Here is a 27,121-nt window from a genome sequence, read left to right as displayed (position 1 = left end):
CTCAGAAACATCAAGCCCACAACAATGCTTTGTCAAAGAAGGGTAAAAACAGGTTGGAGAGAAATTAATCCTCCCCCCATACCAAAATTCTTCCTGCATTAATTTGAAGCAAATAACGCTTTGTCTGATGGTTAAACAGGACGTAATGCTGCACCTCTTGTGTGTGGCTGTGCCATGATTCTTTCTCTTGGGTTTCTTGAAAGAACGTCACCAGAGGCAGGGACAGGAGGCTGGTCCAGGAGAGAAGGTGATGTGGTCTGGGATGTGCACAAGGAAGTTTACATTGAGACCACAGAAAGAACTCGTGTGTATAAGACTGAGGAGAAGACTCCAACAAGTAAGACCAAACTCTGTTTCCCTTCCCCAATCCCATGTCACTGTCTTCTCTTTCGGTAACAGCTCCTGGTTTTTTTTAATATTCCAATTTTTTGAGTGGTAACTGTTTATTAAACAAAAAGTAATAGGTAAGTGTGAAGATAATAAACCTAAAAGTAGTGCCAACATGAAGAACCCCAAATATATTGCTGTTGTACCTCTTGAATTGACTTTAAACTGCTGGTGCATCCTAAATGGCCTGTCCTATAAATCCCATGGAGTAGCTCCACCTCTGTCAGCAAGCTGGGAAAGAAGCTCCAGTGCTGTGCATGCAGCAAATGCTCTTTTCTCACCAGGTCCTCCCTACATGCAAGTGACAATAGAGGATGTGCAGGTGAACTCTGGGGAACGTGCCAAATTCCAGGCAGTCATTGAAGGAACCCCTCAGCCCACAGTTCTGTGGTTTAAGGTGAGTGCAGACTCTTCTCTGGCTGAGAGTGAGGACCATGGGAGGGACTGTAGTGCTCCATTCCACAGGGAATTCTGTGCTCTTTCCTCCCATGCCTCTCACACTGACTCTGGATCGTGTCTGTAGGGTTTGTGGAACCAGCTGTTCTCACTGAACCACCACCTGAGCCTCCCACCCTGGGCTGCCACCGTGTCACCCCAGATCCTTTTGCAGAGAGGGCACCCAAGATGGTTTTGGGGACCAAAAAAAGAGCAGGAAGAGAAAGTGTTTCTGCCTGAGTGCCACTGAGATGTGTGCTGCAGTTTGGGGGGCAGGAATGGGATTGAGTGGTTTGTCTCAATTCTCAGTGTGACTTCCAGGCTCTGTATCCTTCCTGCAGCTACTTAGGAAAATTGGTGTGACTAAGGACGATGAGTATCCCATAGAAAGGAGAGACATTAATTATTATTCCTTGGAATATTGTTGTCATACCTTGCTAGAGCCTCCCTTCCCCAATCTGCTGTCAATCTGAAGAGCCCCAATCTCCTCTCAATCCTCATCCAGAAGCTCTTACAGAGGACACTGATGATGATTTAACAAATAGTACTACACCATGGGCAAACCAAGCATTTATCAAATTATGCTTTGTGCCTTATCCTTCATTTCTTCCCTAATAATTTCAAGTATCTGGTACCTTTTAGCTTCCACCAAGCACTGAACTGGTGCTGCTGTGGAGTGATTTACTCTAACTTAAATTTTTGTTATAGTGTAATAAGGAAAAGCCCAGAAACAGATTTTATGTGGGAAAACAGGAAATCACTCCATTTTGTGTTTTTGTATTCATATATGTACATATTGTATTATGTATGTTTACCTTGCATTGTACTGTCATAGGCACCTTCAGCAAATGCTCACAATCTGCTCTGTGTCACACACACTCCATCCTGCCCCTTTCTTCAGGGCATTTAGGAATGCACAGCCACAGAGCCTGTGACCTCCAAGATCAGTGAGTGCAGCCTCTGACAGAACACCACCCTGTCAACCAGACCCACATCCATTTGTTTCTTGAACATTTCCAGGGATGGTCACTCCCCCACTCCTCTGGGCAGTGTTTTCTCTGTGAGGTTTGCTCACATAAATTGCCTGTGTTGGAGCTCTGCTGCCGTATCTTGTTTCTTGAAGAGCGGAAATGTCTGTTTCTATCTCAGCCTTCCCAGTGCCAAAATGTCATTTCCTTCCCTCAGGGCACTTCTCTGCTGACAGACAGCAGCAGGATCCACCAGGGGAAGGAAGGAACAACGTATTTCCTAGTTGTGGACAATGCTGCCATGGAAGATGGTGGTGTTTATACCTGCGTTGCCAAAAATGCAGGAGGAGAGGTTTTGTGCAAGGCAGAGCTCGTTGTACGTGAAGGTAATGCCACCAATTCTCACTTGTGAAAGCAATGCTGTTGTCTCACCTGTGGAATCTGTTCTGTATTCCTGTGTAGCATTTACACACGGCCAGTATGGCAGGATCCAGGATAAAAGCAAATCACAAAATACCCAGAATGGTCTGGGTTGGAAAGAACTTTAAAGATCCTCTACTTCCAACCCCCTGCCATGGGCAGGGATTCCTTCTACTATCCCAGGTTCCTCCAAACCCCATCCAACCTGGCCCTGAATGCTTCCAGGGATGGGGCAGCCACTTCTCTGGGCACCCCCAAAGTTCATTTTGACACGTTCTGTTATCAAACAACTCTATGTAATTCTCCTTAGAAGTTTAGAAGACCCCTCTAATTTTTCCTCCCTTAAATTGTCCTGTAATAACTTTGCACACTATTAGCAAGGCATTGTTGTCTGAATAATCACCTTTATGTTTTCCTTCATTTCCAAAGCTAAGAAAGACCAAGAAGGAAAGAAAGTGGCCACCAGGAGAAAGCTCCACTCCCATTATGAGGTTAAGCAGGAGATTGGAAGGTAAATGAATTTCCCAGCATCACTGCCAGGGAATATCTCATTGCCCATCTGAGCTGCTGAGGCAGAGGTGGGTCCTGAACAGTCTGAAAAGGTGGAAGTAAAGGCAGAACTGGGAGGTCACTCCAAGGTGTGCTGGGGCAGCTCCAACCAGAAAAAACACACAAAGGCTCAGAGATCAGAGCCTGGATGTGGCTTCCCAGCAATGGGAGCATCCCAAGCCCATCACATCGGCTCTGTCCAAGGCATCCAGGAGCACCAGCCTTTGCCAGAGCCTGCATCAACTGCAGCAGCTTTCCCTCGATGGGAACACTTTGCTTCCCGTTGGAGACAGCCAGGAGAGGGCAACAGCACCTCACACACTGCAAAATGAGCTTCTGGTGCTGGAGAACTGAGGCACTGAGCAGCAGGGAGCTGCCAAAGGCCAGACTGTGGGAAAACCTCTGCCCAGGTCTGATCAGGGCTTTTCTTTCAATTCCTGCACAGGGGCTGCTTCAGCTTTGTGAAACGGGTGGTGCACAAAGGGAACAGGGTGTCTTGTGCTGCCAAATTCATCCCTCTGAGGAGCAAAACCAAGTCTCGGGCCCATCAGGAGAGGGACATTCTTGCCTCTCTGTCCCACGATAGAATTACCAGGCTCCTGGATGAGTTTGAAACACGAAAAACACTGATTTTGATTCTGGAGTTGTATCCTTTTTCTTTTGTGCAGCTGTCTGAAGAGGCTGGGAAGTACTGGGTAGAGCTCATTTATTTAATAACTAAGCAATTTATAATTTTTTTTTCCTGTGAGAGAAGGACACACACAATCCTTCTCTGCACTGCAGGATAGCATAGCTTTGTGAGAGCTTCACTGCAGTCCTCAGCTTCTGCTGGGTGAGAAAAATCAGACTTGTATGCACAAGTGTGAAATTGTTAAGCACCAAAATTATTTTCTGAAACATCTGGAAGTCATGAGCTCTGTTTCCGTGAGATCCAGTCTGGGTGAGCATGAGGGAATTGCAGGACAGAAACCCCAAAATCAACAAGCAGATTTTAGCAGCAGTGATACCAGGTTCAGAGCAGCCCAGTTCTGCAGCAGAGACTTTCATGATGACCTGGGATCACCTGGTGAATTCTGCTGTTGGCTGGATGGAGGTGTTTCCACAGTCAAAATCAGCTTTTCCACGTGGTTTTGTTGTCCCTTAACGCCACTGCCAGGTGCTCCAATGAAGAGCTCCTGGACCGTCTGTTCAAGAAGAGCGTGGTCACTGAAGCTGAGGTAATTTCTCATTTGAAGGCCCAGGGTTGGTCCTTTCTGCATTTCTATTTGGGAATATGAGAAATGTCTTTGAAGCAGTGATAATCTATCAAAGCAGAATCAGCCTTTACAATGTGTTCCTGTCAACTTTCACTGCTAGTTGGGTTTCTTTGGGGAATAACTACAAACAGCCAGGGGGTTTGGCCACCAGCATTGCATTCAGCCTAAAAAAAAAAAGATTATATTTACTCTATTGTCATAATTTCTTTGCTATGTGTCATCTGCAGTTCCTATCTCTGCTTACTTAATACCACTTTATCCCCCTGTAACTGTATTCTATCTACTCCCTTTCTGTCTTTAAAAGAAAAGCTGAAGTTGTGGTTTCTAAGGGATTTTTTTACATCCTTGGTGCTAAAAATGCAAAATGTTTCACATCTTCCATCTAGTGGCCAGGTGTCCAACATTTATTGGTAAAATCAATATTTTTTATTTTTTTAGAAATTCTCAGAGGGAAACATCAGAGGGAAACATCTCAGAGGGAAATTCTGAGAGGTTTGGATTGGGAGGGACCTTTAAAGATCAAATCTTGGAGAAATTAGGGCCTCTCCTATTTACTCTCCCTGTTTACTAATTTATTAATTGTTTGATAATTGACCCAATCCTTAGGTCAAACTGTATATCAAGCAAATTTTGGAAGGGATCAAATATCTCCATGACAACAACATCCTTCATTTGGACATCAAGGTAATGAGCAATGACCAGTCTGGCTTTTCCCAGCCTCTTGCTGGCCAGGGACTGGGTGTCCTCTGTTTGAATTATTCTTACAACTGAAAACACTCCCTGCTCTCGAGGAAAATTCCCCCATTTATTTATTTTTTTCCATTCAACAGCCGCTGAATATCCTGATGGTTTATCCTGAGAGGGAAGACCTGAAGATCTGTGACTTTGGATTTGCCCAGAGGATCACCCCCGTGGAGCCTCAGTACAGCAAATACGGCTCTCCAGAGTTTGTGGCCCCAGAAATTGTTTCCCAGTCACCAGTGTCAAAAGCAACTGATATCTGGTAATCTCTCATTTTCCCTAAAAGCCTTTCCAGGCCCTCAATGGCCTGGATTTCCATTAGCTGTTAATTAGTAAATGGAGCAGTGATAATAACACAAGAAAACGAAAGTGAACGCTGACAATCCAAAAACCATCAAGGCTCTTTCAAGCTCCTTCTGTCTAATTTTTTTTCAGCCATAATTGAACTCTGACTGCTAATTAATGCAAAGGAGCACCTTCAAGGAGATGATCTCTATTCCAGGCAGCAACTAGAGGGAATGATCCTAAAGGGCTTTCTAGAAAAGGCTAATAAAATTAAAAAAAAAAAAAAAAAAAGTATTTTCAGTCTTTTCCTCAATCTGCACTTTAGAAATGAAGGATTGGTTGAGAATAATTTTTTAAAAAATTGAAGGTGAAAAATGAATGGAAAAACCAATAGCTTTTGGGATTTATTATCCTTGAAAGGTGAGGACAAGGTGATCTTGTAGTTCCAGGGTTTCTACTGGCAGGAAGAGGGGATGATGAGAAGGATGGAAAAATAGTGACAAAAATGACATTTGTGTTCCCTCTCTCCTCAGGGCTGTTGGAGTCATCACATACTTAAGGTAAATCAGTCTCAGAAACGCTCCCTCAATAACCCTTTGTCCATCAGAGCCCTCCAATACTTTCAAGTGAGGGACTTGAGAGGAGCATTCAGTCCTTCCATAATAAGGACAATTTATTTTGTGGTTTCCTCATTTCCTGGTTGCTCCTCACGAACATTGCAAGTCCCAGGCATGGAGCCCCTCAAGTATTTAAAAACCTCATATAAGAATTTGTGCTTCTGTCATTTGAACAGAAAGTAGAAATCTAAAACCTGTCTCCTTTCATTTTGTGCTGTTCAATAAATAAGCCTCACGTGCAAGTCTCCATTTGCTGGGGAGAACGACAGGAAAACTCTCCTGAATATCCAGGACGGGGAAATTTCCTGGACCATTCCTGACGTTGTTCACTTGAGTGAAGATGCAAAGGACTTCATGAAAGGGATCCTGCAGCAGCAGCCCAAGTGAGTGCCCTCCTGTGCCTCCCTCTGTGCAGAGCTCTGGGTGTCTCAGCAGGTACAGCCCAGCTCATCATTTGGGTTGAAAAGCTGAAAGCTGAGTGAGATGTGGTGCATTTTGCCCTAATTCTTCCTCATTATTCCCCATTCCCCAACCAAAAACTCGGATATTTGCCAAATTGGCCTCACTCTGGTGTAATGATGTCTTTGCTCCCTGCCTCCTCCAGCCTGAGGAGTTTCTGGAATGACACAGCAGGATGAGCACAGACTGGTTTGGAGGCAGTTATGTGAGAATTAAATAACATTGACCACATTCGTTAAGCAATTTCAAGTACAAAAGTTGGCTTGAAGGCATATTTACAGGCACTTGGTTTTAATTTCCTTTCTACTCCTTCTGCCTGCTGCCTAAGCTATTTTCACTCTGGCCACCTAAAGAGGCAAAGTCACTCTCAGAGCTGCTCCAGACACCCTTGAACCCCTGCAGGGAGCCATGAGCTTTTCCTCAGCATCTGTGGGGAGTGTCAGACTGAAAAAAGAGGATATTTTCCCGTCAGGGGAAGGAAATCTTGAGTTGGAAGCTGCTGTGTCTTTTTGGCTTCTCTGCTCCAAATCATCATTCTAAGGACACACCCCTGAGTGTACCAGTACCTTCAGGAAGATCAGTGATTGCTGCTGGAGGTGATTTCCCACTAAAATGGCAATCTCTTCTCTTACCAGATCCAGGCCCAGTGCTTTGGACTGTCTTTCCCACAAATGGTTCATGGTAAGTTTGTCCTGGTCCTTTGTTAGTCAATTTTCCCTAATATCCAATCTAAAGCTCCCTGGTGCAGCCCGAGGCCGTTCCCTCTTGTTGTCTCATGTCAGTACAGAAAGGAAACTGGCCTTGCAGACCAAAGTTATCGTTTATACTCCAAAGCCTTAAATCACTAAGGAAAAGAGTTAAAAATTAACAACAGCAAAAAGGATTGGTATTGAACAGGTTTTGATTTAATCACTGCAAAGCCGATTTTTTCTGCAATTTAACTATGAAGGGACTGCAGCTTTTGATCTACTGTAACTTTCCTAAATTAAACAATTGTGTAAAGAGAGAATTCTAAAAAAAACCCACAATAATTCCCGAAGAAATGAAATCAGGACTTTTTAAACCAATGGTTTTCCTCTCATTCCACCTGGCAGCACAATGTCCCTCTCGAAGCAGCTCATTTCATTAATACCAAACAGCTCAAATTCATTGTGGCTCGGAGCAAGTGGCAGGTGAGTTGCCTCTAATCTGTGTTGATTCTGTTTAGTTATATCTGGTTTTAATTGCATCTGAATCTTTGAAAATCTTTTGGGCTAGGACAGCGAGCTCAGCAGAGACCTGAGCATGGCTGGGAGTTGGGAAAAAGCTCAGGGAGATGGAATGTCAGGAATTAATTATCCCAGGAGTGTCAGAAATTGATTATCTAGGCTTTTACTGCCTGGAAACCCGTGCAGGTTCCTGTAAGACACAAGATTGTGTCTAAGTTAGGTGCCCTCAGCTGCCTTTGCAATCGGAGTGGAGTTATAGACAGGTGCCAAAAAATGCCTCTTTTCCTGAAGTTCTCTCAAATAATTGCATTGATTACCTTCTGAACATGCCAGTTTCTCTCTGCTGGCTGGAAGGAGAGGCCCAGCTTCATCTGAGATGCCCCACGTAGCAGGATTTAGAGCAGAGGAATCCCATCTCCAACACTTGGTAGGTCTTTTGCTGGCCTAAGTCACTGTAGGTTGCATTGCAATCAAAGGATTTAAAGCCATCTACTCCAGCGAGTCTGTCATCTGATGTTTTCCATCAAAAACTCCATCAGTTTTGAGTGGCCAGATTGACTTTGGAAATCTTAAACAGAGTCCTGTTTATCCCAATCACAAGAGCAAATGTGTTCCCTTAAGTCAATTTAATTTCATGTCTGTGAATGAAGAGGAAGATTTGGAGAGAAAATAAGGCCTGGATTGGTGACACGAGCAGGGGGTGGCAGTGTCTGAATATACCCGTGGGTGTGGTATTTAGGGTGCAGGAGCTCATTTTGATGTGTTTGCTTTCCATACTCCCACCCCTTGTGCTGTGTCTCGTTTTCCTTCCCAGCGCTCCCTGATGTGCTACAAATCCATCCTGGTGATGAGATCCATCCCAGAAATCCTGGAAAGGACCCACGACAACAGCTCCCTGGCCATCTCCCGACACCTCATTGAGGAGAGCACTTCATCCAGCACCAGCGGCTCCTCGTCAGACAACGAAAACTCCAATTTCCCCAAAAAGAGGCACTTTGGCTCCACCCCGGAGCTGCACCTGCCCGCATTTGACGCCCCGAGCCACCCCGAGCCTCTGAAACGTGCAAGTGAACGGCAGCACTCCAAAGCCTCCGTCCCTCCAGTGAAGCCCATGAGGAGGAAACATGCTTCCATGAAGGCTGAGGTGGGGGACAAATCACCCACAGAAAGCAAAGAGCTCATGGCGAGTGTCTTACAGGAGAGAGAGGAGAGGCTCCTTCCCAGCCTTCGGGCAGAGCCGTCCCAAAAAAGCGGTGCCGCCGAGCCTTCATCCCTGAGGGCTTCCACAGAAAGCACCTCACCTGTGCAACAGAAAGAAAAACCAGACACATCTTCATCTGGAAAGGACAGAATTGAAGAGGCAGGGGATGGGGCAGAAAAGCCATCTGCCTGTGTTCCCAGGCAGAGTGTCATTAAGAGCACCTTCTACAGCCAAGCAAGTGAGCTGCCTGCAAGGCCGCCCTCCTCACCAGGCAGGGAGTTCAGGAGGCACCTGGACAGAGCCAGAAGGACTTTCCGGAAGGCTGGGTATTCAAAGGTGCCCCTCAGTGGCCTCCGTGAACCCCTCCTGGAGCAGTTTGAACTGGAAGAAGAAGAAGAGGGAGGAGAAGAGGATCGCAGAGAGAGTCTGCTGGGATCCTTGACCAAGTCGGCGTCATTCGACACCGCCAGGAAGCCACCACACCCTGCCATTGCCGGGGCCAGCCGCAGCCGTTCCCTGGACGACTACAGGCTGAGAGCCTCCAGATCCCTGAGGGAACAAGATATTCTGGAGGAGGACTGTGATGTGCTGTCCCAGGAAAGCTGCCCTGAAGGCAGCGAGCACTGCGACGTTTCCGCAGGGCCCGGAGAGGGATGTTCCGTGGGCACGGCGGAGCAAGGGAGAGCCAGCAGGGAGTGCTCAGGAGAGAAGGCCTCTCCCTCCACACACTGTGAGGGGAATGGGTGCCCACCACCTGCTCTTATACAACAGGTAGAGGGACCTCCAGTGTCACCTCACAGGAGTGAGACTAGGAAGCCTTTGCTGAAGAAATCAAAAGCCACTGAGATTGAGGAGGACATTGAATGTTTGGAGGGCAAAAGGCCCATTCCAGCTGCCTGGTGCTCAGATGTAACAGCACCATCAGCTCCAAAACGTGAGAGCACAGAGGGTAAATCTGCCTCTGGCCGTGCCTCTGACTCTGCTTTTCAGGAGGGCAAAGAGTCCATTTCAACCCTCACACAGTCAGAGAGCACCCCAAAGTCATCTCCTCCGAGTAAGGGAGGCGTGTGTCTGCCCCAGGAGTCTGCTCCCACTGGAAGCTTGCTTATCAAAAGGACAGCCCCAGCCCCGCCTTGGAAAGACAAAAGGCAGAAACATTCAGATGAAAAGACTTCTGCTCATGGCACTGCTGAATCTGAACTCATGGAGCATGAAAGCTCTGCTGTTCCAGCAGAACAAACAGAAACTGATTCACTTCCAGTATGTAAAGACAAAAGTGAGGGAATTCCTGGGAAAAGTGTTCCAGCAGCTACTGTCATGCTGGGCAAACAGCCAGGTACCCTCACAGCTGGTGAAGGTGTTCCTCAGAAGCTGAAGACCCATAAAGATGTGAGATCTGCTGTCCTGGAAGATGCAGAAGCAGCTGTTACAGGAATCACTCCACCATTAGCCCACGGTGAGGAAAGCCAAGCACACAAGAAGGCTCCTGTTCGCTTAGACACAGCATCAGCTGTCCTGAAGGGAGACCAACTCGCTTTTCCCAAAATCCCACCACCAGGATCAGTGCCAGCCCTGGTCTCTGATGGAGCACAGCAGGCTCTCAGCAAGGAGAAACGTGCTGCTCTGAGGAGTAAAAGCTCAGCTGCCACAGAGGTTGTTTCCAGTTTGGCCCATGAAGGAGCTGAACCCCAGAAGGTTCCTGAAGGCCGTGGCTCAGAGGCTGCTGCTCTGGAGAGCAGACACCCAGCCAGAGCTGCATCCTCCCAGAGCACTGCCCTCCCTCAGGTCTGGGAGAGTGAAAATCAAGAACATCCAGAGGTGCCAGTTCACAGTGAGATGAGATCTGTTGTGACAGCAAGTGGAAGCCGAGCAGCTGGACAAGCTGTGGCTGCTCCTTTCCCCAAGGCTGGACAGGGGGTGCTTGAGCAGCACAGGGCTGGGATTTCGGATGGTCTGGAGAGAGGCAGTTCAGGTGCATTAACTGCTTCACAACCAGAAGTTGCTCCAGCTTCAGCCTGTGAACTGGAATATGAGGAATATCCAGAGGTTTACGGCGAGGGGAGAGGCATTGCCTTAGAAAGTGGAAGGTTTGATGCTGGAAAATCTGCCCCGCCGCTGCTCCGCAGGGATCACGGTCAGCAGCTGTCACACCACAGGTCTTCCTTCTACAGTGACGAGGAGTCTGCTGTGCTGGAGGGCTTGGTGGATGAGATGGTTTCCCTCTCTGAAGAGATGAATGTTTGGGCAGAGTCAGTTTCTGGAGAGAAGGGAAGCAGGAGGCACATTTCTCCTCACAGAGAGATGTTCTACGAAGGCAGCCAAGCACACATGGACACCTCCTTCCCTTCTGTCCAACAGGGTGGAAGAGGAGCAGTCTCTGAGCAGGATGACCTTGCAGAACCCTACCTTGCTGTGAGTGAGGAGCCAGGAGTCCTGGAAGGGCAAGGAGCACAGACAGTTCCTCATGAATGTGAGCACCTGGAGGACCTGGCATTTGAGACCTCCCCTTCCAGCCGAGAGAGCGTTTCCTCCACAGAGAGCCTGGACACCGCAGAAAGACCCATCCCCGTGCCAGTGATCAAGGACACTGGGAAACACCCAGAAGTTTCTTTGGTGAAAATCAAAGACCTGTCAGATGAAGCCCCCAGTCATGGCAGCGGCCCCCAGAAATTTGACATCTCGGAAGTGGAGCCCGCCTACATGAATTTCTCGGATTTGTACGACATTGTCTATTTTCCATTTGAGTTTCTGAGCTACAAGAAGCCTTCGCCCAAACCAGTTCCTAGACGGTTTATGCTTCTTGGTGAAAGGGCAAGGTCCCCTCCTGCAGGACATCTCCATAAGGATAAAAGATTGTGCATCAGGGAACAGGAAGACAAGAACAGGAAGAACCGTTTGGAAATATCCGAGGATTCCAAGGCAGCCAATTTATCAGCCATGGGGAAAGGGGCAGAGAGCCACAGAGAAATGTATAGCTCCCAAAAGGACTCCAGTGGGAAGCAGAAAAGCTCCCTCCACACCAAGCCTGGACTCTTTAAGCCATATGCAAGGTCTCATTCAGTGGAGCAGTCGGTGGAGCAGAGTCTGAAAAAGAAAGTAAAAGCTTCTGTTGCCCATATTTCAAGAATCCTAAAAGGAAAGACATCTCCTGAGCCAGAGGAAGGTAATTATTCCCCTCTGTTCTTTCACAGATTTGCTGCCCTAACTGGGCTCTGCTACAGCTGCCTTTTTTTGTCTCCCAGCATATTTGAAGCTGTGGTTAGACTGGAATTGCAAATCTGGCCGTGGCAGGTTCTGAAATCAGCAGTCTCCACCATTAGGTCTCTGTTACTGGCTGCCTTCAGTGCAGAGTCAGCTGGGTTAATCCACTGAGGGAAGGGGCTCAAACTCCCTGTTTGAGGTTGCACAGAAGCAGATCAGGGCTGGGTGATGCTTTCCTTGCTGCAGTTGTCACTTGGCTGTGGCAAAACTCTGAGGTTAAAGTGACTGGGAGAAGCTGAAGCCACCCTGGCTACTGGACATGGGGATCTGTCCTTCCTTCTCTGCCATCCCTGGATATTCCCTTTTCTTCCAGGGTGCTGCTCTGTTTGCAGCAGCTGTCACAGACTTCCCTGTAAATCTAACTCTGGTTAATAAGGGAACCTGTGACCATTTATGAGTGAAGGCAGAACTGTCACTGCCAGTGGGTGCCACGGGGAGAAGGATGGCCTTGAATGACTTCTCATCCTTTCTCACAACAGAGTTTGGTCAGCTGGGAAGTGAGGCAGCAGAAAAGGAGCTGTTAATAGGGGCTGAAGGATCTCTGAAGAGGAAATCAGCGCTCCCTTCATTCAAGCTACCAAGCCTCATCCCAAAGGAGAAAGGTATTGCTGTGGCAGCAGTCACTGGTTTGTTTTACCCTCAGGAGAAAGAATTCAGGAAAGAATTGCTTTTTCCCTGGCATGTTTTCCCTTGACTCCATCAGGAGCATTTTTTGAGGTCGTGTTATAGTCCCAGCATTCAGCAGAGCCCAGACAAACACTGGGAAGGGCAGCTGGGTCAGGCTGGCAGCCCCTGGCCACTGTGGAGAAAACCCCTGGAGAAACACAGAAGAAAACCTGAGTTCTCCCTTTCCCATGGAGATAGGAGCAGATTTGATGCTCCACAGGGTTCTTTTCTTCTTTGATTTCCATATTTCATGTTTCTTTCTCTCTTCTTGTGTTGTCTTGATCACAGAATCATTTAGTTGGCAAAGACCTCTAAGATTACTGAGTCCAACCATTAACCCAGCACTGCCAAGGCCACCAGTGAACCATGTCCCCAAGTGCCACACATCTGTTAAATCCCCCCAGGGATGGGGACTCCCTGGGCATCCTTCTCCAGTCCTTGACAACACTTTCCATTAAGATATTTTCCCTAATATCCAAACTAAACCTCCCTTGGGGCAGCTAGAGGCCACTTCCTCTTGACCTTTTTGATCCCTTCATCGTTGAAATTCTATAATTCAGTTTTGCCCCCACATTTAGGCTCGGCCAGAAGAAAACCCTTGCTGTGACAGGGTCTCTTTCTTCTCTAGGCTGTTCTGCTGCTTTAGCTGTACCAGGACTGGGCAATGCAGATACTCCCCATGGATTTTCCAAGATCCAACCGTGAAATATTCCCCCTACAGCCCCCCAAAGTTCCTAGGCTAGCTCAGATCCTAGAAGGCTTTGGAGGAATATTTCAGGGACAGGGCAAAAGATTCCAAAAGAGGTTCTAACCCTCAGATGTAGTTCAAGACATTTATTCCAGGTGGTTTCCAGGGGGGAAAGAGGAAGAATGAGGAAGAAGAGGGCCTTATCTAGGCTTCTACTAGGGAGAGATAATTGAAACTCAGCCAATAGGGTCAGAAAGGGGAGGAAGGGTTAAACTACATGGTTACAGACTCCAGGGGTCTCTGGGGAGGAACAAACCATTTCCCACAGAAATACAACACATCTGGATCTGTCACACTCCACCCATGGGTGAACAGGGTTCCTTCACCCGTGAGCTCTGTGCCCGGGGGATTCTCCAAATGGTGGTCGAAGGAATGGGAGACCAAGAACCAGAAAGGCTCTTGACCCCATTAAAAAACGTTTTGGTGTCCTGCAGGGTTTGTTTTCCACAAAGCTCTCCGGGTTGTTCTGAACCCCCTGTTACAAATGCCAATACACTTTGCCAATTAAATATAATTTGGTTTATTAAAAAAATCAAATTACAGAATTTTGGTAAAACCAACAAGCAGAGTTATGATGACAATTCCCGGGATCGTCAGAGGGTGAACAGAAAGCAGCCTCTATCACACTGCAATTCCCCAAAGTTCACAAACTGGCCCCTTCTGGGGTCCAGGTTTTATACAGCTTATTTTGCCCCTGGCATAGGATTTCCCCACAGTTCTTTGTTTTCTTGGGGTGGTTACTCGAATGCTGAATGGGGTCTCCTCTGGGAAGGAGAAGTATCAATTTCTTTCCCCTGGTGGGTGGATGGAAGGTGAAATTCTGAATGGGCAGGCGTTCTCCTCCCATGATCAGCGTGATGGTTGGGTGCTCATGGCTGCTTCTGGGAGGAGAACTGATTCCTTATCTTGATGAGTCCTCCTTTCCGATGCCAATGGCAAACTCTCCAATTCCTGGCATTGCACTGTCCTCCTCTGAATGGCCGTTTCTGGGTGTTGCCTCCCTTGGAATTAGTCAGTTCCGTGTCTGACTTGAACTAGTGTTACATTTTACAGAACATATTTACAGTTTGCATGCATCGAAACACGAATTAACATACTGTATTTACTACAATCCATCAAAACACAAATTAAATACTATATTTACTACAATCCATCAAAACACGAATGAACATACAATATTTACTACACCCTTTCCCTCCTCTGCAGCGCCGTCGTTCGTGGAGGAGCTCATGGACCAGGCTGCGGCCGCCGGGCAGTGCGTGACGCTCTCGTGCAGGACGGCAGCTCACTCCTCCCTGCACATCAGCTGGTTCAGAGGTGACACTGCCACCCCTCCAGAGAGCCCCTGACCCCCAGGACAGGGCTGCAGGGAGAGCTGTCAACACCTTGGGATCAATTTGCAGGGTGCTGACTGTGACAATCTTACAGGAGGCCCGTGTATTGTAAGCCCCTTGAAGATGTATCAGGTCCTGAGGGTTGACCTGCAGCCTCTCAGAGTGGCTTAGAATAATATTTGATGGCTTCTTGGGTGTGTTTTGTAAAGCAGAAGGTTTAGTAAATGAGAAAATACCAAGCAACACAGAAACAAAAGGACAGAAGCCGTGCAAAGGTGTCAGAGAAGCCCTTACCTGGCTAGGACACCCCAAAAAGTCCTGAGCACCTCTGTGCTCCTTAAGTACTGAATGTTTTGGGAGGGCTTTTTGCTTGCTGCCCGATAGAAACCAGGCCCATTTCAGAAGAACAGCTACAGAGACCAGCAGGTGCCTCTGTGCTGGACTGAGCCAGTTACCATGAGACAAACACAGAAAGTTCTGGTGCTTCTTCCTTAAAAGTCAGGGGTGAAACTGAAAAACTGAACCCCTTTTTCTTATTTGGAAACATTTGTTTGGGTGTGGAAATGCACTGCTACAACTCACCTCTCTCATCTTTCCAGATGGGATACCTGTCCAGAGCAGCAGCCGGATCCTCATCTCATCCACCCTCAAACATTTCCAGCTGCTAACCATTCTCTCTGTTAATGCTGAGGATTTTGGCATTTACACCTGCGTGGCCACAAACTCTCTGGGCTCAGCCTCCACCTCTTGTGTCATAAGAAAAGCAGGTGAGAAAAGGAGTAACTACAGAAAGAGGTGTTTAAGTACTTCTGCCCCCAAAAATGTAACCTATCAATACCTTTGAGGTGAGATTTCTGCACATGGGTGCAGAGGAAGATCTCTCCTTTGCTGTGGTCCACAACCTGTGCAGGCTTCATTCCCTCTTCATTTTCTCTTCTGGATTAAGAGCCACTCCAAGGCAAAATCTTAGTGCTGAGTTTAAATTAGGGATGGTAAAATTGCTGTTCCACTAGCTGTGTGTATATATATGTATACATAAAAAACATATACATGTTTTATATATATATATCATATCTTTAGCTGAGACATGCTGGGTGTAGAGTTTTGTATCGCAGCAGTGCTGCTGTTAACACTCATGGGGTTTGTGCCTCCTCTCCACAGAGGTTCCCCCCAGCCCTCCACCCCCTGACATCGTGGAGGTCTTCAAGGATGGAGTGCAGGTGGTTTGGAAACCTGTGGAAACCAACACCCCTGTGCACTACACGGTCCAGTGCAAGACTGAAGGTAAAGTTCTGCCCTCATGCTTTGCAAGGAATGTCTCTGTTTGTATGATCTCTTCACCAGCTGGGTATTCCATTGTTATTCAGAAACAGCCTGATTTAACTCCCCAGTTTAGAGTTAGGAATGGGGTTCATACAGCTATCATTTAATCATCTAAAAGTTGGAGGTTGTGCTGGTTAAATTAGCCTGGGATTTGCATATTTATAACAAGGCTTTCCTAAAGTGTGACTCAAACAGGGCTGTGTGGATGCTACCACCATAAAGTGAGCAGCTGCAGGAGAAAATGCCTGGTCTGATACGCAGCTCTGAGTAATCTGACAAAATTAGACACTAATGGAACAACATCATCCCAGGCTCAGGCTTTCTGTACAGTCTTGGAGGAAGATGATTTATCAAATAGGCAATTTACCCTCTGCTGAACAGCCGTGCTTTCTTTGCCCTTTGACTATGGAGGAACCTCAGGGCAAAGAGCCAGGACAAGACAACCAAAGTTTGACAAAACTGCATCAACCCTTTGAGAGTCTCTCTTTTGAGGCTTGGTCCAGAGGCTGATGAAAGTCAGAGGATCATTTAATCATGGAATGGTTTGGAAGACACCTTAAAAATCATCTAATTCCAGCCCCCTGCCATGGGCAGGGACATCTTCCACTATCCCAGGGTGCTCCAAGCCCTGTCCAACTTGGCCTTGGACACTTCCAGGGATCCAGGGGCAGCCACAGCTTCTCTGGGCACCCTGTGCCAGGGCCTCCCCACCCTCTGGATAACAAATTTTTCCTGACATCTACTCTAATTCTCTCACAGTTGAAAGCTGTTCCCACTCATCCTGACACTATCTGCCCTTGTCAAAAGTGAATGTTTTCCTGTTTAGTTACAGAAGCTTTGTTTCAAATCCCCAAGGCTGTTCTGCCTCTCTTGGGAGGGATTTGCTGTTGTTATTGTGAGTGTGATGTCTGATAGCAATTCCTGCTGCAGCCACACAAACACAGCCCTTCAGATGCAGCTGCTCCGTGTTCCTTCGCTTAATTCTCCAAACAAGCAAACCCACAAACACTCCCTTCTGGATCAGCACGGGCAGCAGCTTTCTGCCTTTCCCTCACAACATCACCTCCTTTATCATTATTCCTTTTGACACAACTGCAGGAGAGATTTTGAGGAGGATACAAACACAGGTTCTTCCAATTAGGAAGAAAAATGGGAAACAGCATCTTCAATTTTCCACTGTGTTCTGGCAGTTCCAGGGCATTTGGCAGGAACATACAAAATCCTGCTGTCCTGAACACAGGAGGATTAAGACAGTCAGGAACAAATCCCTTGTTTTATCCATTATTTGAAAACAGGCTTTTCCATGCTGCTTCTGCACATACTTTTCTCTATTTCTAAGCCTTATCTGCTCCTTCTTGCACAAACAGCCCCAAATTCAACCAGTACCCTGTAAAATCATTCATACCTTGAGTTTGGGTGGGGAATTGCTGCTTATCCAATGGTTTGAGGCTCTTTGCCAGAGTTTATTTGAATGGAAGGATGGGTTTAATCTCAGGCAGTTGCAAAGAGTTCAGCCTTGAGCACAGCAGCAAAACATGGGATGCAGCATCATGTGGGAGGAATGCTGATTAAATGTTTGCTGGGGATTTTCTCCTTCCTCACTTAGTCCCACGAATAATGAGTCCAGAACGTACCTACAGTTCTGTGAGAAATCATCTGAATTTCATAAAAGCTGAGTAAAAATGTTTCAAACACTGTGTTTGCTGTGATGGTGTCAATGGATGGTTCTGTCCAGGAATCCTGCACTTCATGGTCTCAACTGGATTTAAGACAGGGCCAACAGGAAAAAAAATCGAGATTTATCTTTGATTTGGAGTTCTGGATGTAAATTTCCAGTAGAGTTTGGTGGCATGAATTAGATAAAGAGAAAAAAAATACAGGAAAATTTCACCCCTCCTCTGAAACAATATTGGCACAACTTGGAATTACCAGATATAAACCAGCTGATTTTAGAGAATAACATGGGTACATCCCCAAAGTTGGCCGTGGTAAGTTGGTTTCTCCACATAAGTAAAATTGGTGGGAAAAACAAACAAACAAACAAACAAAAAAATGAAATCAAAAAACACAACAAAACCCCAAATCTCAAAAACCTCCAAAAAAACATTGTGACCTTCTTAAATGAGTCCTGATCTGTTTTCTCTCTTCTCTTGGTTAAGATGGGGAGTGGACGACTCTTGCCTCTGACATCACCGACTGCTGCTACCACGCCAGAAATCTCCCCCAGGGGTTCACCTACCTCTTCAGGACAGCCTGCAGCAGCAAGGCAGGGATGGGCCCCTACAGCCAGCCCTCAGCCCCGGTGAAAATCACTGGGAAGGATCAGATGGGTAAGACCAAACACCAGGAAAAATTTGGGATTTTCCTGCATCAAACCCGCTGCATCCTTTAGATTTCGGCCCAGAAGCCAAGAGAAAGTGAATCAAGGCCAATTCCACTTGGCTTAGGGTTGTTTGGGGCTTTTGCATCTAAAATTAAGTTGTTTTCTAATTGTTTTCTAATTCTGGACACAGGGGAATAGGTATAAACACATCAAAAACCCCCAATAAGATAACAACATCATGTAAATATAAACAATGTGTAACTATAAAAAATGTAATAATAAAACAAAAACCTGGGAACTATAGATTACCTGCTGAAGACACAGTTTTGATTTGAGGTTATGAGGAAATGGGTCTTGTACAATAAATGTTTTACTGGAGGCATTTATCTACCGATATAGATCTTGCACTGGTGAAAACTCTGGACTTGCTTATGTTACAGACTAAATCCTAAATTCAGTAGTTAACTTGTCTATCCTGGTGTTTTCCATTGGGAATTATTGTCCTTCTCTGGTGAACTTTCCAGCTGTCTTTTGTCTCTGAAGTAAAGAAATCTCTATTTACTATTTTTGTCACGTGTTTGGCTACTTTGTACTGCACAAATGTTTTTAAAATTAAGAGCTCCATGGCCCCACAGCAAACATGTCGTCATGACAAAGGAAATGTGCTTTCTGTAAAGAAAGAGAAGGATGGTCTAGCTGGAACTTCCTCCCAATGGGGAGGATTTCTCTGTAAAAATCGGTTCACAGAGATATTTTTAACTCACCCCAGGTCCTCTGCTTTCCTTTTTCTCAGGATTTGTTATCATACCTCAGCATGTCCAGCTTTTCCAACCAGATGCTTTAAAGGGATGCTTTAATATTTCAGGGGGTCCTGGGACACAGCCACACGCCAGAACCAGAGCAACAAGTTCCAGCTGCTGCTCTGAAATGTCCAACCAAAAGTTTCTAATTTCTTGTCAGTTTTTTACCACATCCCAAGGATTTGTTGTGTGAGAAACTAAGAAACAGTGGCTAAGATGTTTGATACCACAGCACACAACACAGAATCCATCTCGTTCTGTCTGCAGTGGCCGCACCAGGGAATTTGTGGGTGGACAGAGCAGAAGCTGTTGCATTCCAGTGGCACTGGGTGCCACAGCTGGGACACAGAGTCACCTGGAGGAATCTCTCGTTGTTCATGAATAGCAGGGGAGGCTCAGAGAGGCTCCAGTTTCCTCACAGAGCTGTTTTCCCCTGTAACCCCTGTCCCCTTCTCCCTGCAGAGCTTCGTGCTGCCATGCAGGAGCTCCCATCGGCTGCCCCCGAAGAAGAGAGTGAAATGATCACTCCTCCTGAGCCCTTCCCAACCTACCAGACCTACGCCTTCCAAACCGAGATCAAAAGGTAGAGAATCCAAACGAGTTCCTAATGACCCAGGGGGAGATCCCACAAGTGATGGAGCAGCCCTGATACAAAGAAAGGCTGGGAAAATTGGGATTGTTCAGCCTGGAGAGGAGAAGCCTCGGGGTGGCCTAACTGCACCTTCCAGTACCTGAAGGGAGCCTACAAGAAAGATGGAGAGGGTCTTTCTATAAGGGGATTTAGGGACAGGACAAGGCAATGGCTTCAGACTGAAAAAGGGATTAGGTTTAGATTTGATATTAGGAAAAAATTGGTGCCTGTGAGGGTGGGGAGGCCCTGGGACAGGTTGTCCAGAGAACCTGTGTCCCATCCCTGGAAGTGCTCAAGGCCAGGTTGTTTTACCACACTTACTGTAAAAAAAAAAAAACTTCTTTCTCATATCTGGTCTAAATCAACCCTCTTTTAGTTTAATATCATCTCCCGTTGTCCTGTCACAACAGATGTGCTGGGCAGGGGGAAGCCACTTGATTTATCATGAAATGAGCCCAAAGTTTCTTGTCCTTGCTGCACCAACCTTTGCAGACACCACTTCAGTCAGGGTGCTGGGATTCAACTCTCCCTGCCTAGAAGGAAGACACTGATTTCTGCTGCCAACAGGGGTGGTTCTCCTGCTCTCTCCTCTCTCTCCAGAGGAGTTAAGCTCTCACTCCTGTAATTTAAAGTGACTGTACAGTTTAAAGACACAGGAGGGTGTGCAAACTGTGACAGCAGATGCAACAACTCCCCGCCAGGCACAGATGAAAACCAGCCTGGGATCCTGGTGGTTTGAAAGAACAGAAGAGAAGCTTGATGTGCCTTTGTGTTCCTCTGTGCCAGGGGCCGGTTCAGCATCGTCCGGCAGTGCCGGGAGAAGGTGAGCGGCAAGGCTTTGGCTGCCAAAATCATCCCTTACTGGCAGGAGGACAAGCAGGCGGTGCTGCTGGAGTACCAGGTGCTGAGGAAGCTCCACCACACTAACATAGCCCAGCTGAAGGGCGCCTACGTCAGCCCCCGGCACCTGGTGCTGATCCAGGAGATGTGTGTGGGGCCGGAGCTGCTCCACTCCTTGGCCTTACGGTAAGAGCAAGAGGGAAGAGTTTTCCAGTCCGGGCTGCTGTTGGGGAAAAGATACTGATCCAGTCTTACAGCTGGCCAGAGTGTAATGAGCCCCCTGAAGATGGATCAGCTCTGAGGGCTGACCTGCAGCCTCCCAGAGTGGCTTCATAATATTGTGAAACGATTCCTTGGGCGTGTTTTATAAAGCAAAGGTTTTAAAAGGAGAGAAAATGACAAACAGCACAGAAACAAAAGAACAAAAGCTCTGTGGAAGTGACAGAGAAGGATCTGACACCTGACTAGGCACCCCAAAAAGCACTGAGCACCTCTGTGCTCCTTCTTAAACACTTCATGTTTTAGGAGGGACAGTTTGGCTTGCTGCCAATCAAATCTAGCTACATTTCTGAGGAACAGCCAAAGAGACCCATCAGTGTTTTCATCTTGGCATTGAGCCAATCACTGTCAGGAAAACAAAGAAGTGTCTGGGGTCCTCCCCTACAAGGGCCTGGGGTGAAGCTGGAACCCTTTTCCTTAAAGAGAATCACTTGCTTGGTGCAGTGCAACAAGATACCTGTTGCTTTCTCCTGACAAGCTGGATTACCCCTCTCCACGTGTTCCAGTGTGCTGTCATTGTACACGGGATTTGTAAAGTGTTTGTTCTGCATCTTCTTGTGAGATAAAAAAAAAATTACTGAGTTCTCTGCAGTGGGACAATTCAGGGCCACCCAGCTGAGATGCTGAAAGCAGTTTACAGTGGTTGATATGAAACTCTGTCTCCCATAATGTGATAGATGAAAGGTTTCCTTACACCACAACTCATTAACCCCAACACCATAACACGGAGGTTACTGTGGGTCAGGAAGATCCATTGTTTTATGTTGGATTATGCTTTTTTTTGACTTAGACATGGGCAACTGAAAGGCCTTTTAAAAACTTTTATTCCATTTTCAGTCTCATGTGAAGGGTGACATAATACAGATGTTATAATCCACACCATTACAATCAGAAGCCAACCTATTTCCTAATTACAATACAGTATAAGCTTTTCTTGGGCTATCAGCTTTTGCCACACAATGCTGTTAATGCCTTAAAACAAATCATCTAAAATTATCCCTCGTGGGTCCTACTACAATGCATCTTTCACAGTTCTATTTCTCCAAAGTATCCAGTCTTATTTGCAAGGCCATCCTTTGAAACTTGTTTCCAGTTCCATTTCTCTCTCAACAATGTCTGTCCTATTCCCTGGCATTTCTAAGTCAGCGTTTCTTATCTCAAAGTTTGCACACAGATACACACTGTGTGAGCCTTCTGTCAGGCTTTGAGAATTCTCTACAGATCCATTTCCCACAGTTTCTCACAATGGCAGAAAATGGATCTGCTGAAATCCTGTGATTAAACAAGAGGGAATTGTGGGCATCAGATCTGCTTTCTCTCTTTCAGCCCTACAGCATCCTGAGCTTGTTGCACCTGTAAACCTGACTCACAGGGTGCACCAGCCTCTCCACACAGAGCTGATTTGCTAAGCTAGAGTTGTTTGTTCCTGACTCTCAGGGGTCTGATGGGATCAGACACCCAGGGGAGGGTGACAGTGGGTGTAGAAAAGGCATTTTTGGGCCTGCAGACAGGACACCTGTGTTTTCTATCCCCTTTCTCCCACCAGGACATCGTACTCAGAGGTGGAGGTGCGAGACTACCTGTGGCAGATCCTCAGTGCCACCGAGTACCTGCATGCACACAACATCCTGCACCTGGACCTCAGGTCAGAGAACATGATCATCACCGAGCCAAACCTGCTGAAACTCCTGGATTTTGGGAACGCACAGTTCTACACGCCAGACAAATTCATTACCATGGACAAATGCTCGGACTACGTGGAAACCATGGGTGAGTAGAGCTCAGTCATAGCCACTTGGGGCTTATCTGCAACCTGGGATAAACAGAAAGACACAAACGTTGGTCAAGGCAGCAGGTGGTGCCAGCAAGAAAAGTGTTCCAGGTGGTGCTCTCCAGTGACAGGGTGACTTTGTGGGTGACAGCTGTGCCACTGCAGACCACAGGGGACAGAGCTCACAGCAATGCCACTCTGGCTGGCATCCATGTCTGCATTTATCCAGGGATAAAGCATTGCTGCCATCTGCCCAGAGGTTCTCATGGTTTCACTGCAATCAGCATCCATGTGGAAGCTCCTTAACCAGCTCCCTGTCCCGGGAGCTGCCTCTTCTTCCCTCTTGGGAAGGCAGCAAAGCACAGAAGTATCCACTGCCTTTGTGCTGCTCTCAGTGTGTTGGAGAGGAGCTGGCCTCACACCACTTCACTTTTCCAGCTCCAGAACTGCTGACAGAGCAAGGAGCCCTTCCCCAGACTGATATTTGGTCCGTCGGAATCACAGCCTTCATCATGTGAGTCGGTTAATTGTTCCCTACCCTGTGAGTGGCTTTAAAATTACGATTTCAGAGAGTTCATCTCAGCTGTGCCCCTCCTTTGGCTATGCCATGGAAAGCTGGGGGATGGAGGGGATCACTGGGCAACTTGTGCCAGGGCCTCAGTGCCCTCACAGGGAAGAATTTCTTCCCAATATCTAATCTAAAGTTCTTCTCTTTTAATTTAAAACTGTTCACCCTTGTCCTGCTATTACAAGCCCTTATCCAAAGTCCCTCTCCAGCTCTCTTGGAGCCCCTTTATGCACTGGAATGGGCTCAGAGGTCCCTCTGAAGCCGTCTCCAGGATGAACAATCCCAGTTCTCTCAGCTTTTCCCCAAAGGAGAGGTGTTCCATCCCTCTGCCCTCCTGGGTGGCCTGCTCTGGACTCGCTCCAGCAGCTCCACATCCTCCTCATGCTGGAGGCAGCTTCATGTTTTCAATTCTCTCCTCCTGGGGCAGGCTGAGTGCCAACTACCCCGTCAGCTCGGATGTGCCCTGTGAATTCCTGAGAACAGCCAGGAAGGGAAAGCTGAAGCTCACGCGGTGCTACGCGGGTCTCTCCGGGGGAGCAGTGTCCTTCCTCCAGAGCACTCTGTGTGCAAACCCCTGGTAAGAGGCTGGCTGATGGTCCAAACCCCTGGTAAGGGCTGGCTGATGGTCCAAACCCCTGGTAAGGGCTGGCTGATGGTCCAAACCCCTGGTAAGGGCTGGCTGATGTGACAAACCCCTGGTAAGGGGCTGGCTGATGTGACAAACCCCTGGTAAGGGCTGGCTGATGTGACAAACCCCTGGTAAGGGCTGGCTGATGTGACAAACCCCTGGTAAGGGGCTGGCTGATGTGACAAACTCCTGGTAAGAGGCTGGCTGATGGCCCAAACCCCTGGTAAGGGCTGGCTGATGGTCCAAACCCTTGGTAAGGGGCTGGCTGATGGTCCAGACCCCTGGTAAGGGGCTGGCTGATGTACAAACCCCTGGTAAGGGCTGGATGATGGTCCAAACCCCTGGTAAGGGCTGGATGATGGTCCAAACCCCTGGTAAGGGCTGGATGATGGTCCAAACCCCTGGTAAGAAGCAGGCTGATGGTCCAAACCCCTGGTAAGGGGCTGGCTGATGTGACAAACCCCTGGTAAGGGGCTGGCTGTCCTTCCAGCAGCACAGCTGGTACAGATCCTGGGTTTTGCCCCATTTGCTCCTCACGCAGCACGGGTCCCTGACTGACCCCTCACCTTTGTCTGTCCTAGGGGAAGGCCGTCAGCCTCCGAGTGCCTTCAGAGCCCGTGGCTCCAGGAGACAGGTCTGGACAACAGGCAGCAAGCACTGGTCACCTTCCCCACCACCAAACTGAGGAACTTCCTCATGGAACGGGAAAAGAAGAGGGGCCTGCTGTGCTCCAAGTATGGCCTCATGGTTGCACAGTGAGGTGGACGTGGTGACGGATGGGAATTGCCTCCCTGTGTCCTCCTGCACCGAGTGTTTGGTACCAAACCCTCCTGCCAAGCTGTGGTGCAGCAGCTGAGCTGGGGGAGCTGCTCTCTGCCAGACCCCACTGTGTTTTATCTGTGTGTCCTGCCTGCCACGGGCTGTGTCTGTGTATGTGTGACTCGTGGGGGGAACTGGAACACTGGACAGTGAAGGCAGCAAATCCAAGAGTGACCTTGTAAAGTGCAGATTTTGTACCACTAAGAGACTTTGCCCCTTTGGAGCTGATGAGCTGCTCTTCCCTGGGCAGCAGGGACACATCTACCTGGAGATGTGGCAGCAGTGTCCGTGGCAAAGGCTGAGTGCTTTAATTCTTTTTAAAAATCCTGAAATGTCACGTTCCTCTTTGACCTTCAAACCCTGCTTTCCTCTGCAAAGGATGGTGTTGGCTGTGTCGTTGCTTTGTACTCATGACTTCAGTGTTCCTTTGAGTTTCTGTGCAGTGATTGATGTATCCCTCAATTTTCCATGGGAGCAGCAGTAAGAGGAGGCTTTCTCAGAGCTGTGTCTGGCTGTGTTTAGAGGAAGGAGAACAGGAGAACAGTTCCTGATGCATCACAGTTCAATACTAAAAGAGGCTGTTTATTTAGGAAAGCTCCTTTCCAACAAATTTAACCCATATTGTTCCAAACCTGAAAGGTGGAGCATCGTGACTCCTTCCCTTGCTGAGCATGCAGAGCAGGAATTGTGACTGAGCAGAGAAGCTTTCCCTGTGCTCTGGAGAGCAGGCACCAACTCAATAGACTGTAAAATTTGGAATGTTGAAGTGATATTGCCTTCACTGTGTGCTACAGGAGAGAAACCCAAGGGCTGAGGGCCAGACTGTGCTCAGTTCTCTGGGAGGAGAGGAGACAGACACTGCAATGAGGGCTGCCCCCAGGAAACCTCTCAAGACTCTGGGTTCTGTCCAATTTAAATTCTTTCACAAATCCAGTCAGGTTTTTGTTGGCACAGGCTGGTTCTTTGCTCTTGCTGGTGCACTTTGGGATCGAAAGCTCAGTGCCAGGGAAAAACCTATCTAAACACAAAAATTCATTGTAGATTAATTCACTTGGAGCTTTCATGCTCTTCCATATATGACTTCTTTTTTGCTTCTCACAGTTGCATGCATTTGAGCATGTCTGAGCTCTTTTATAGACTCAACACTGTTTGGTTAAATAAACCATTCTGATGAGTAAATAAAGCCACATTTTTCTGCTGAATCATTGTTGTTACTTTTACATCCCTTCCCCTGTCCCAATCCACATTTGTGCAGCACACATCCCTCACCCCTCAGCTCTGACCTGGGCTCTTTGTGATAACCATTATACACTGTCTGCTAGCTGGGAACCACTTCCACGCAAGACACCCACATGAAAAATCCTTTTCCTAGAGTTTTGGAAGGAGCACATCACTTGGTCAGGGTGTGATGATGGCTCTGAGCTGCCCAGCTACCCCGAGGCATTCCTGGGCATGGTTTGGAGCTTGCATTGAATGTGAGAAGGGCTTCAGAGAAGTGAACCCATGGGTGACAAAAAAAAATAGGTGAGAGGTGTAGATGGAGCATGGAAGGAGAGAAAAGGGGCTGGAATCACAGCCAAGTCTTACAGGTAGTTTTTGTTTTTCTTGGTTCTGCCACAACTGCTTGATAGTTTCTGCCTGAATTTCCACCACCCTGAGGTCAGGGCTAATGACCACTCTGGCAGGCTGGGATAGTTTGCCCTTGATGTGCAGTTACAACATCACCCTCCCCCCTTTGCAGAGCAAAGCAGAACCTGGATCTGATGTTTGGACATGTGTGAAAATGTTTGAGTTTCATTCCTCAACCACAAATGATCTCCAAAGTTCAAGGTTAGTGTCAGCACTAAAATCAATCCACTGTTCTCCACGCAGGAGAGGCTTGGATTTAACTTCTGCAGGGAAGTGGGGAGAGCCCTAATTGTTGAAGGGTAATAAAGCAAAGCAGAGCATGTTGAGCAAAGTTTTATCCTGCACTCATCCAGCAGATAAAACATATGTTTGAGGGCTATAAGGTCACAGTGGCTGTAGCCCATGAGGGATTGAGGTTACTCCATTCGGAGGCCTCATCGAATACAAGAAGGGAACCAAGACAATTTGAAAGCCCCAAGGAAATTCTTAAATCTCTGGAGAGGCTATTTGCTGTTCTCTGACCTTTCAGGGGTTTACCATGAGCTGATACCATCTTTCCAATGATACTTCATGTGGAAAATAAATGATCAGGTGCAGGGTGTGACCAGACAAGTCTATGGGCCAGTCACCTATTTGCACCCAACCAGCCAAAGGGCTTACATCCCTTTACATTTCCATTTTCCTCCCCAGATCACCTAAATCCCTCCTTTATCCCCCTTTGGTGCCTCCCCCGAACACTCTACTATTAAAGTCCTGTGCAAATCCCAAATGCTCTTCCCCTACACACCACAGGATGTCTGTCCTGCCTTGACACAATCCCCCTTATCCCAGGTAGTGATCCCGAGAGCTGTCCCATGACACATCTCCATGGGAGGCATGCTGGCACCGTGGGGCTGATGCTCTGCTGGGACAGCCCTGAGAGGAACCTGGACAAAACCCTTGGAAGCCCTGAATTTGGGTCCCCACCTGCCAATC

The 27,121-nt window shown here is 47.5% G+C and overlaps 1 protein-coding gene across 1 annotated transcript; it reads left to right on the top strand.

The window, feature by feature from the left end:
- The first annotated feature begins 636 nt into the window (after positions 1-636).
- LOC134560777 (obscurin-like) lies at positions 637-27,120 on the top strand. Its single transcript, XM_063417105.1, has 23 exons — positions 637-784; positions 2,008-2,176; positions 2,640-2,721; positions 3,205-3,405; positions 3,916-3,976; positions 4,622-4,699; positions 4,846-5,018; positions 5,575-5,601; positions 5,889-6,041; positions 6,753-6,798; positions 7,212-7,289; positions 8,140-11,689; positions 12,267-12,389; positions 14,408-14,518; positions 15,135-15,302; positions 15,697-15,819; positions 18,018-18,188; positions 19,444-19,564; positions 20,399-20,638; positions 22,278-22,501; positions 22,941-23,016; positions 23,498-23,647; positions 24,280-27,120. The coding sequence occupies exons 1-23, from the start codon at positions 683-685 to the stop codon at positions 24,455-24,457; spliced, it is 6,405 nt and encodes a 2,134-aa protein (XP_063273175.1). The 5' UTR covers positions 637-682; the 3' UTR covers positions 24,458-27,120.
- Position 27,121: the final 1 nt, after the last annotated feature.

Source organism: Prinia subflava, chromosome 1, assembly GCF_021018805.1.
Source record: "Prinia subflava isolate CZ2003 ecotype Zambia chromosome 1, Cam_Psub_1.2, whole genome shotgun sequence".
NCBI classification, from domain to species: domain Eukaryota; kingdom Metazoa; phylum Chordata; class Aves; order Passeriformes; family Cisticolidae; genus Prinia; species Prinia subflava.
Note: the sequence above shows the minus strand (reverse complement) of the source record. Positions and strands in the feature narration are given on the sequence as shown.

Bases quoted from the DNA above. Each gene is read 5' to 3' on its own strand.
- LOC134560777 (XM_063417105.1), top strand. From the start codon at position 683: ATGCAAGTGACAATAGAGGATGTGCAGGTGAACTCTGGGGAACGTGCC. The intron at 12,390-14,407 runs GTATTGCTGTGG...CCTCCTCTGCAG, and splicing joins CCTCATCCCAAAGGAGAAAG to CGCCGTCGTTCGTGGAGGAG. The intron at 23,017-23,497 runs GTGAGTCGGTTA...CTCCTGGGGCAG, and splicing joins GGAATCACAGCCTTCATCAT to GCTGAGTGCCAACTACCCCG.